This window comes from Athene cunicularia (assembly GCF_003259725.1).
Source record: "Athene cunicularia isolate RWA chromosome 5 unlocalized genomic scaffold, athCun1 chr5_part3, whole genome shotgun sequence".
NCBI lineage: Eukaryota > Metazoa > Chordata > Aves > Strigiformes > Strigidae > Athene > Athene cunicularia.
Window position 1 is genome coordinate 6,520,849 of NW_020799103.1, and position 12,345 is coordinate 6,533,193.

At 39.1% G+C, this 12,345-nt stretch overlaps 1 protein-coding gene across 1 annotated transcript in view; it reads right to left on the reverse strand.

Annotated features, from left to right (window-relative positions):
* Positions 1-539: 539 nt before the first annotated feature.
* ANO5 (anoctamin 5) overlaps positions 540-12,345 on the reverse strand; it is a 53,691-nt gene continuing 41,885 nt past the window's right edge. Inside the window, exons 15-21 of the mRNA XM_026850688.1 lie at positions 11,632-11,799; positions 10,416-10,513; positions 10,038-10,168; positions 7,566-7,771; positions 6,339-6,520; positions 5,112-5,217; positions 540-4,238 (exon numbers count right to left, since the gene is read on the reverse strand). Coding sequence (XP_026706489.1) covers positions 4,017-4,238; positions 5,112-5,217; positions 6,339-6,520; positions 7,566-7,771; positions 10,038-10,168; positions 10,416-10,513; positions 11,632-11,799 — 1,113 coding nt within the window. The 3' untranslated portion in view covers positions 540-4,016. The remainder of the gene's footprint in view (positions 4,239-5,111; positions 5,218-6,338; positions 6,521-7,565; positions 7,772-10,037; positions 10,169-10,415; positions 10,514-11,631; positions 11,800-12,345) is intronic.

The following is a 12,345-nucleotide window of genomic DNA, read 5'->3' on the forward strand; positions in this document are numbered from 1 at the left end:
ACTTGAGAAGCCACCTCAGGTCCTGGCATTGCAAGAATAAAAACTGTATCCAGAGAATGAAGGGAAAAACTGCCTGTCAGAAAATGAATGTGTGTTAACACACTGTTTGTACCATACCTAAAGGCAGACTGAAGTGCTGAGTCTTCTTCACTGAGCTACATTCCCTCATGGGCTATCACACTCTCACGCCATCTCTGTCCACTGCATTACATACAATATATGCACAACTCGGTACGGGTTTTCCTTGGCAATTCATTCTTAAGACAATGCATGAATACAGGAAAGACAGCTACACCATGTGATTTATCTAGTGGAAGATGACAGTCAGGTGGAGGCTTCCTCCAGTAATGTAAGAAACTTGTGAAGTTACAAACAGCAGGAAATCTATATACAGCATCCAAATATCCTGCAATGAGTGGCAGAAATCTGTATGAACACTTCCCTCCATGAGGCTCTCTGGGCATTTAATACCTCAGCTCCTCTCTGAATTCTTGGAATTTTCAAAATCAAGCTGACAGCACATTAAAAATAAACACTGCTTTATTTGCCAGATTTAACTCTAAGTAAATGTATATACATAAGTTAGCTGAATGCAATGTTTAAAAAATTTATTCCAACATTAGTGTATCATATATATTAGCAACATACGTAACAGACAAAGAACACCACTCAAGATTACGTGACAGTACAAGTCAAAACAAGCAGTACACAAAGAACAGTAGGAAAGTCCATCTATTTTCACTCTGTTCTGCTGTCTCAAACTGATAGTATTACATAAAAAAGTAAAAGCATAATAACAAAATGTTCTAGAAAAAACAGTATAGTGTCTTATAGTAGCACTCTTATTTTGCAGTCATTTGCTTAGGACATACCACACAATCTTTCCAAGGTAAAAATACTAAATTTTAACTGGAAAAAAAAAATTCCCTGATTTTATTACACTTGAAAGGCCCATTTTCTTTTTAATTCCAATAAAGCAATCTACTGTTGCTTAAATTACAGTAGTTCCAAAACAGAACTATCTTCGTTTTGGTTAAAGGACACTTTTAGATACTTATATTAAACACATCAAAATCAAGTATTCCAACAGTAAGAATAAGCGCATTCTCAAACTGACCAGCCCATTTTTCCTATTTTTGTCACTTTTCAAGAACACTTCAGGAAATATGTATGTACGTGAACCATTATAATTCTAACTTTAATAATAATCTTTTGTCAATATACTGCTTAATGACAAGGCAAACTTACATAAAAGAAGTGTTAAGACTTATTTTGTTATGTGGCATTAGCTCTTAATATGACAACACATTTTCAACAGTTTCTATATATGAAGAAGTAATGCTATGAAGTGTTAATGATATATTAAGAGATAGATATTTCTTTTTAAATAAGCTGATACCACATTTTTTCCACTTTCTATTGTATGATACAACATATGCAAAACATCTGTTTGTGTAGCACTAAAGAAGAAGTGATCTGAAAAAGTAAGTCTGAAAGAAGCAAGAAATAAGGGTCAAAACATCAATTCAGATTCAGGGTCTGCACGCGGGGCTTCTGCTTATCAGCGCTGCATCACGAACAAGGGTATTTCCTTGTTTCCTCCATCTTGCATTTTAGACAGCGTTATTCATTCACAATACATCTATTTTGCTGACATCTTTTCAAGTGTAGCATATTAGGACACTTTATTTATTACAGGACCTGAACAAATGAATGTTCCGTAAGCAGGAACAGTGCATTGGTTTTCAAATTTGTTTTCAGCTTCAATCAGATCGTACGTTTTGCATAGAAATATTGTTGTGCATCTCATCACCCTACTGCTTGAAGCAATTGTTTCCACTGCTAACAGTAACAAAACCATGAAATCTATATTAAGCAGTTTAGTTAACGGTATATAGGTAAGAAGCCACAAAGTGCTTGCACTGTGTGAATTGTGGTGGCACATATATAATTACAGTGACTGATACTCTTCTTTGGCTTATACATTAAGCAGCGGAGTTAATTTATTTACACATGCATTCCTCCAATAAATCCATTACTTCAAATATATCTGAATAGTCAAGACCACGGTCAGTTCGTCCTGAACATGAACTGCCAACGTGCTTGATTTATCAACCAAACTCACAGAATGAAGCTGAATAACTTACAGTAACGAGAAATGTACATCTGCTTCAACTCCTTGACTGGCAGCCAAACCATGTGATGTTTGTTCGAGGTAGGCACTTCAATGTTAACACTTTAGCTAACAATGACGGTTCCACTCAAGATACTGATTTAAAACTCTGATACAACATTAAGGTTACTAGCCAAGTATTATTCCAAGACATAGGCTAGGTCTGCTAAAACAAAATATGGCAGCCTTAAGTCATGGAGCTAGTAAACAGTACATCATTTGGCTGTTATGGAATACAAATCTAAATTTTGTGTATACTTCCAAGGAAGTATAACTTTCAAAGTGCAAATACAGTAAAATTTTGAATCTCTCTAGCCAGTGCACTTCAGCATGAGAGAACTCAACAATCTGCTGCTACTTTATCAAAGCAGTCTAGGTATGAACTGCTCTGTGAGCAGTTTGCACAGAACTACAACAGAAGTGTGCCAAGGCAGGCATGGTTTGGCTAACACTGTACAGCTCCGTGTGCAGGTTCACAGTATCATGCTGCCTGCAAGCACACCTCGGAAACACTCATTTCCCCACAGTAATCATTTTCACATCTTTTGCCAAATGCAAACAAACAAGGCACTAAGCATGGAAGTGTTGATATGTTTTAAATACAGAGCAAAATGATAAAAATGCCTAACTGCTTCAAATCATAAAATGAGGACACATTCATAAACAACTGGTAGCTACTTTGCATAAGTAGTTATCATATATTCATAAACTCGATAACTTTGTAGAAAAGCCCCATGACAACACAGAAAAAAAAATTCTTCTTGAAGATTAAAAAAAGACAAACCAAACCCAACCCCCCCAGGCTCCTATGTATATGGACAATAAAAATGTAAACACAGATTACTTAGCATGCTTAAAATCCATGTACAAACCATCCAGGTAGATCAATTAGTGTGGTGGTCCAGCTCCCCACCCACTGCACTGTACTACTCCACAGTACACATCGAGTACAGACACCAGCCCTTCACTGGCATTCACAGAGAACCCAAACAAAGAACCCACACAAAGGAGCAGATTTGGCCAAAACTAGTATCAAGCATAATCTTCCAATGGCAGTTTTTGAGATTGAGCAATAAATTAGCTGTACTTCTCCAAAATGTATAAATCTTTTCAAAAAACACTGTAATTAGATGATTCCACAATACTTGCACTTAAAGAGCAAACTCTTTGGCAGATATCATCTTTATGAAAGTACGTTATGGGTTTCTTTTCCTTCATTAGTATGTATTAACTGAATTCTTTGCCTATAAATAATTCCAAGTGGAATTAAGCCAATAAATCTTTAAAAATCAAGTTCTTCTAAAAAAGTGTATAGAATTTCAAAGCTGCAAACAAATGTTTCATAAGACACAGCGAATACAAAAAAAAAAAAGCCCCAGCCCCTAACCCTTGTATCAGGAGTGTTCTCCTGCTTAAATTATCATGTCATGAAAATAATAATTCTCAGCATTTTCCACAGCAGGAGTTCTCTATGATACCCTTTTCATTCACCTGGGATAAAGCCTGGAATTTGCATTCTGCAACAGGGGGAGGCCTTGGTTGCAATGACCTTATATCCTGTGAGCCCTTTGAGGGTAACATTCCCTATACTGGGAATCCAAATTCATCCAAGATTACACTTATTATTCAAAGTGATGGGTAAATAGAAAACAGTACTGAAGTCATAGTTAAGTAGATTTACTAAACTTAGAATGCTCAGTAAGACTTTTAAAGAAAAGTCTAAAATCTTTGGACTGAAAGCAAAGGGTTGAACCTGTCCTATAGCTTTCAAGATCACGCATCCTGAGCAAATCACAGATAAAAAAGCTAAAACGAGCTAAATCCCAAACAGTTGTCTTTTCAACTACATTGCTCTGGATAACTCCATTCTCCCTTCTGTGGTGATGAACTCCTCTTCCGTGGCCTGCTTACCACCTTGACACAGTCTCTCCTTCAGTTTTTCAAATTCATACTCATACAGGATTTTCTGCGTTAAATATTTTTCACGTTTTATTTTGGCTTTCACGTCTGCAGGGACATCAGGAATCATCCATGCTACAAAGAACTTGACGATAAATACAACATGCTGGGGAAAAAAAAAAAAAAACAAAACAAAAAACAGGAGAAATGTAACAACTTATTACCAAATGAAACACCTATTGTTTTCTCTAACACTGAACAGGTTGGGTTTTTTTTTGTTCACAAGCAGAATACCTTTCATTTAGCTGTCCTGAACAATACATAATAAACTGATGTGCACAAAGATTAAAGCCCTTTTACGCAGAAACTTGAATTCCAAATCATTTATGAATTAGGAAACACAAGAGGAAAGCTTCAGGTTCTGAATCCCTAGCACCACTTTCTACCTCTGTGTGGTTTCTTAGAAAATTCACATTGCCGTGCTGATAATGCTCAGTTATTAAGAACCAATAAAACGCAGTAAGAAAAGGGATGAGAAGAGCAACGTAACAACTCCTTTTTCCCTTCAGAACTTGCAAGACAGTGGCTTAATACTGAAGTGCCAGTTGCACATATTACTGATGCAGCTATTTTTAGGCAATATACATCACTGCAAAAAGCTTTCTGGGCTTTGACTACAGACATCTCACATACAGCTCTAATGAAACCAGTAGGAGTGAAGGTGCTAGTCCTGGTGGTTCATGTCTCTTCCATCTCCATAAAGACCTTTTTTATTCTGTTTTGTTTCTATCAAATCTAGCAGTCTCTTCAGCTATTTTCACTGTTCTTACTCTCAGTTAACTTCCTGAAGTTAAAAGACCTAGTTATAAAATTCATTTAGGACATGACTATTTGGTATTACTTGGTATTACTACTGTGGTATTACTCAGGGAAGGAACTATTTTACACTCTTCAGCAATTCTATTTTCTGCAACATTAGTAACTACTAGAAAAATCGATAAGGTACCAATTTCAGAAAGAAATTCTGTAGGGAATGTACCTCCATAATAATTATGAAGGCCAGTTTTGCAGCAAGAATGTGCCAGAACTGCATACTGTGTAAATATTTCTTCTCATGATCCGGAGGGTATCGATAGTCTCTGTACCTGTTGGATAGAAAGACATGCAGAGGTGAAATGTCATATTCAGTCTGAGACAGACTACAAGCTCAGTGACACTTACAGGCAAATACAGCTGTCACTCGAGGAACCTTTTCATCTTGTTTTAAATGGCCTGTTTCCTTTTGCAGAAAAAGGTTGCCTCTCAATTTGTTTCTATCTCATGTTTGCTTAAACACCCTCACATTTACAGCAACAGCGCAGAGATGAGGATGTGAGAGAAGTGAAATTCTGTACATAGGTTACTTTTTTTCCAGGCAATGATCAAATAATACAGGATGGAGGGTTGGAATGTATCGCACAGTAACGGACAAGTATGGACTAAATGTGACAGATGTTGACAGATTATGGACTGGACAGATTCAGGGTTTAATGGAAGGACAGTCTTCAGTACATGTTCTACACTTGCATGTATTAAGCAGGATAAAGACTCCTGGGGCTTTAAAGCTAAAACATCACACAAATGTAGCTCCTTCTTAAAGTGCTGGAGTTTCTTTGTTTGGTTCATTTGTTTTGGAATTATTTTTTCATCAAGTCAACACTATTACCACAGACATCTCCAAAGTTCTTTCTCAATTCTTCTAGAAGCTCCAACGCTTCTTCTAGTGAGAAACGTCTACTTTTTAAAAAGAAAACAGGATGGCCCAGATTCTTGGTGGTATCTAGCATGGTAACAATTTACTTTAAATACCGTATCTCATATGCAGCTTTACAACCTAAACATCCCCTTAATGATGCTTCCTTGCCCACTTAGGCACTGCAGCCTAAAAACCTTAGAAAATATATGCTAAAGTTTGCAACCTTAGGGACATATATGTCCTCCATCACTCAAAAACCCATAGTTTCATTAAGTAAAAAAACTAACACAAACAAAACACATTAGCAATGAGACTCTCAAACAACAAAAAGGTGATTTTTTTTTTCATTACTGGCATGATCTTTTACCATCTCAAGTACTGCCTTGTTAATAGCTTAAATATTACCTCTCACACTTTAGAATGATGAAAATGACAACACTTACTTTCTAGTAACTACTTAGATCTGCACTGACTTTTTATGCTGTATTCTAAACAAAGTGATAACATAGTTATTATTACACCAACACCAACCTGCATATGACAAAGTTTTCTGGATTCAATTTAGGCTTGTTTCTGTCAGGAAAATCTGAAATTTGGAACACTGACAGACTATTGTTTATGTATCCAGACATAGGCGAGTCTTCATTTTCAGAAGCAGTATAGTAGTAAACTAAACGAGGAATCATATCTGATGTGAATGCAACAATAAAAGCCTGAAAAAGAAATTGGAAAAATAAGTGACACACAGAACTTGTGAGCAGATTCATAAGGTGGTTTTGGTACTGTGACTCTTTTAAGCAAGGGTGAGAGCATTAGGGCACCCAACCTTGGTAAAGATGCTGACTGCAGCCTCTGCTGCAAGGATCAGCACTCAGTGAACAAAATACATGAACAGTCCTTACAAGAGGCACCAAATCCCAAATATCCCCTCACACCAAACTGTCTTCTATCTGTGATAACAGCACTCCTTAACAAAAGAGGAGAAATGGTTTTGAATTCTTGTGAGAAAGAAGGAACTCGAACCCAGCATGTGATCACTTTATGAAAGAAGGGGAGACATTTTCTCCAGCTGTATTTAAAAAGGAAACAATGGCTACGAGCACATTCTGCCTGGAAACTTGAGATGATTAAGATGCTCAGGTACCTTGCTAATTAGGCAATACCTGCAAGTGGGTGTGTTGCCTAAGACACTTGCAGGTCTGATACCGTTTAATATTCTGCATTAAAAAAGAGGCAACTCTCTTGCTCAGCACTCTGCTTTACATTATACTTATGATGAAACACTAGCAGAGAGTTTAGTTTCCAGTTTATAAAAAGTACTCTGAGCCACTGCCTCCACAGGGGCATCCAGAGCAGTTCAACGAGCAGAATTCCCACAGAACACGCCTCATAGTGACAAGACAGAAATGTCATCTGGCCAACAGAATTAATGCACCTCTCCTGTCCCCTACGGTCCCCTCAGGGCCATCAGTGTGCTTCATCAGACTCAGCTCCAGGCTTGCTTATGCCATTCCAAACCACTGGAAAACACAGACAAGTGAATGAAAGATTATGGTCCAGTGAAATGTGGATTGTGAGCTGCATGTCATCAACTTATGGACAAGGCAAACCACCAAATGGCTTGACCCTACTTGGTAGGGTAACATGATTAAGTGAACGCTGTTGATGAAGGAGAAAAAGCATCAGCTGATTTTTAAATCTGCAAATTCTGAGCACATGGAAGAATCAAAGCTGACACAGCACAATTAAGGTACTTACATTAGTGACAACAGACAAGATGGCCATTCCGTTCAGGATTTCTTGCCAAACTCCTATGCTGTGTGCTTTCGCAGCCACAGGTCTCCTGTACTGAGTGGTTAATTTCCAGGAGTCTACTCGAATCTCCAGGATATTATTCATCAGAGCAAGAAGAGGAGCAAGGGGAAAGGACGCCACAAACAGAGTAATGAATCCAAACTGAATCACTGCAAGGGAGAAAACAAAAGTGCCAAAATCTGCCCTACAAAAGTACCCTCAGGGAGAGAATGAAACATGCAAGTTGCCACTCACACACAAATGGCAAACTTCTGCGTGGCTGCACAAGTCATCTCCAGCCTGGCCTGAGCTACATGACAACCTGCCCCAGCCCCAGCCTCCTCCAGTCTCTCTGGGCTGCCATTCACAGCACCCAGGGGAACGGGGCACTCAGGTCCTGTCAATCAGTGCTGCCAGTGATGCTGGATTCCAATTCTTTCATGGTGCTGCAGTTCTCTCATGAATGGAACCTAACTGTAAGGGAATGGGAATGTACTCAGACATCTAATTTCTGAATTATGAGAGAGGAACCAAACCAGGCTATTTTCCTCTCCTGCAGTTTGTACAGAGCAAGCCCATCCTCCTTTTACTTATCAGCTACACTACTAAATGAAAAAAATGAAATGCTTTTACTTTTATCTCAACCTTACTTCCACCTGTTATTACTGGTTTAAGTCAAAATATTAATATGAGTTCTGTATGTAACAGTTCCACTGGGGAGTCTTAACATTAGTTTAATTGAAAATAAAATAGACAAATGATCCCTTTAATCATTACCAAAAGGAAATGTCTCTTGGTACAGAATGTGACAGGCCTCAGTGCAGAGCCAGTGCTGCCACTATATTTTAAAGACAGGAAATAGAACATCTTGTCTGGTTTAGGTAGCGGATAAAAATAAATTCCCATACACCAGTCATGAGCTCTACCATAATTTCAGCCATGAGTTCTTCATCTTAGACAAGCAACACTATTCATACCAGCTTAGCAGCCCCAGGACAATGCTGGAGTGTACTGGTTCCCTTATGATTCAGGAAGAGAAAAGACATCTATTAACAGGCATGGCTGACAACACGGACTGTTCTGTGTGTATTAATTTCACAAGATCAGAGGCCTGTATGGAACACATGACAATAATAAAGCTACAAATCTCTAGACAATCTAGAACACTTAAAACTGTTTCTGTAGAAATAAAACAATACAAGAGACCACTTTTCAACAAATTTTGTCCTTATAATAGACAAAAATTAATGTATTTTTTAAGTGTCTTTTAGATTTAGTTTGGCTTTAGTTTCTAGTTTCAGTTTCTCAGGTTTTGTACACTAGTTTCATATGTGTTGTGGTTTAAGCTCAGAGGGCAACTGAGTTCCATGCAGCTGCTCACTCACCCTCCCCTGCCCAGGGAATGGGGGAAAAGGATTGGAGAGGTGAAGCGAGACTTCTACGCTGAGATAAAAAGTTTAATAATTGCAATAAAATAAAACAGTAATAGAAAGTACAAACAGATTATGTACAATGTGATTGCTCTCCACCTGCTGACCAATACCCAGCCCATTCCCAGCCACTGATCCCAAAACACCAAGATGCTGCAATCGCAATCCCAGGAGCGAGAGAGAACCCCCACCTGCTCGGCCACCCCTCCTTTATATACTGAACGTGATATTACATGATACGGAATATTTCATCAGCCAGTTTGGGTCCGGTGCTCTGGCCATGCTCCCTCCCAGCTTCTTGTGCACCTGCACACTGGCAGAACGTGGGGAGCTGGCCTTGATCTCTTAGAAACAGCTGGAAACATCAGCATGTTATCAACATTCTTCTGGTACCAAATCTCACACTGAATCCAAAACACAGCACTGTTCTAGCTGCTAAGAAGAAAAATTAACTCTATCCCAGCCAAAACCAGGACAGTATGCAGATCTGTTCATGTTACCTTTGAAAAATCCTATTCTGTTACCCACACTCCCTCTGCTGGTCTACTGGAGTGTATCGAAGCACTAACCAGTGCAAACCTAAAACTAGACAGATTCTCTCCGATCCAGTTCGTAGATCTTGTATCTATGGTAGCCATCCTTAAAGGACATTTGGCACTCATCCCATACTTAGAATTTCCACTGACATCAGCTGAGAAAATGCTTGGGAACAAGAACAGAACAGACACTGAGACAGCTGGCAGCACCGAGAATTATGTTCCCCATTCAAATGAGGGAAACAAACAGTCTTTGCAGTGTTTCTGTAGAGTTCTCTGCAGTCTAAGATGCCAAGGCAGGTGTGTTTGTTTTGTTTTTTTAATTGGGCTCACCTATTTCATGATTTCCAGCAGTTAACTGTCTACTGTTTACCAGCAGTGGCATAACATTTAATTGAGAAACCATATTTTTGTAAGTGTCAGTCCAAGGTATCTTGTCCTCAACTCCAAATGTGCATTTTTCAACTTACCCATTTCTAGATATTCATAGAATAGGCCTAAGGCTCCAAACGTCTGCAGATCATGGTCTTGCTCCCAGCGACTGTATAAATTTTCTGGATTATTTCTGGCTTTCCGGCGTCCCCACCAGTTACAAATCCAGCTGTATATGAAGAAAAAAAGTTAACAATGAGAGAAGCAAATCACGTATTCCTTTCTCCAAGCAAGCTCCTTGTTGCGCTTTTACAAAAAGGGGCCAAAAGCCTCTATGAAATGAGCCTACTTATCAGAATTTGTGCTTACTTTACAGAATTGTTCTCAACTTTTTCATATGGCAATACTTGTTATCAGAGACAGAGGAAGCTCTTGGAAGGACTAACACGGGCATCTCAGTGTAAGAGTTAACTTACGGTACGATGGCCTCTTGGATATTTCCCCAGATCTGTTTGCCAGCCATGACTATGGTGAGCTGGGTCGTCAATTCTATCAAACAGCCTGCAGGATCGCACTGGCAGAGATAAACTGGGGGTTAACGGACATGAATAACAGACATTACCCAGACAAACTACACTCTACTGCTCTGTAAATGAAAAAAAAGAAGAGGAGTTCATAAAACTTGCTAGGACAATACTTAATTTTCACCTGGACTGCCAGCTAAGACACCCACCCCCTCAGGAAAGCGTTACGAAAGGGCTTTCAATGCACAGTGTGCTTGATAAAACACACACTAAAACGTAACAAGCATTTAAAGACAGAGTAATTCAGAGATGCTTCAGGCTGACCACCGTGCAGACACAGAGTGACGGGGCAGCAGGATCCGTGTGCAGCTGCCACCCCACAGCCCCAGCAAGGTGGATCAGTGGCACTCGATTAGTTCTCAACACCAGATCAACTCCACCTAGCAAGGACCTGCATTTTCTATTCCTACCCCTACACCTGCCAGTATCTGGTTTCTGCTGTTTGCTGAGAACACTAATTGTGAAGTTTCAGCTCTTTATTGAGACCTTCTTAAGCATTTAGCAGCCAGACCAGTATTAGGAGATACTCTATCACTAAGTGCACTGCATTACTTCATTGTGTTTTGCATGAAGTTTTTCTTCCACTACTGACTCCCAAGCAATGCTTCAACATAAAATATTATATTTCATCTCTGAACAAACAGCATAATTAGCAATGAAATGAGGGGGGAAAAAAGCAAAAGCTTACAGATGTGCCTCTTACCAAATGGTCTCTCTGAAAATGTAGTGCGTCAAACAGCTCATGAAGACACCCAAAGGCCAGAGATTGTTTCCATTTTTACTGGCTTATCTTTAGTCTAGAGGATCACTTTCAAGAGCTATGACAAGATCCACTGCTATTTCAGAAGAACTAGGGCCCAGAAAAGCTTTCTGATTTTCACCCTTGTGACAGAGCCACAGATTTTCCCAGCTGGCATTTCCCTGACTAGCAACATCATGAAGAGTCCTTGGAAGGCCCTCCTCCATCAGCCCCCGGATCGCCAGCTGAGGTCCAGCTCATTCCAGGCCAAATCTGCAGCTGGCAATTTATAACTGCACAGGTCGGAGGGGATAAAGAGTTTAAACTATTTTATTATTATTTAATCCACCTTAATCAAGAAAGTCCTACCTCTTCATTTCGCCAGCGATTAAACATGTACGTGTAGGCACCGGGGTAACCAACAAACTTCCCTTTGAAGAAGGCCACATAGAAGCAGGATGAATAGTAGTTGACAAACTGGAACAGAAACATTTTCATAGTGAGCCTGTTCTCATACTCCATATGAGTTCTGGGAATCTCTGTGAAACCAGAAAACAGTAATTTTATTTTCCTTTATTCCCTTTAAAAGGATACAGATTCATAAATACTTATCACCCACTGTGCCTTTACAGCCCAAAGGGAAAAAAAAAACAAACCACAAAACCACCACCTACAAACAGTTCAGCAGATGGAATTCCTGCTCTCAAGACACCCTGCCCTTAATTTACAATGCAATGCTCTGAGAAGACAAGCAAGTAAAATTAATTCTTGAAATATTTATAAGCTTCAATTTCCCCTTCTTTGTACTGTCCTCTAGCACTTGTCCATCACAAAAATCTTACACTATTTTTAGGAGAACCAAGATGAATCTCAAACATTAACTAGCAGGGTCTTCTAGACTATGAAAATTTCATTGTTGGCAATGCACATGATAAAGATTTCTTTTTTCTTTGTTGCAATGGAATACATTACAATATTGTTTGTTTCAGTATGTTTTGTGTGTGTAACATTAAAATCAGCAGAAACTGGATGGGTCCTGTGTCTTGGAAAGATGAGACTCATAGTCGGGGCGGGGGGGGGGGG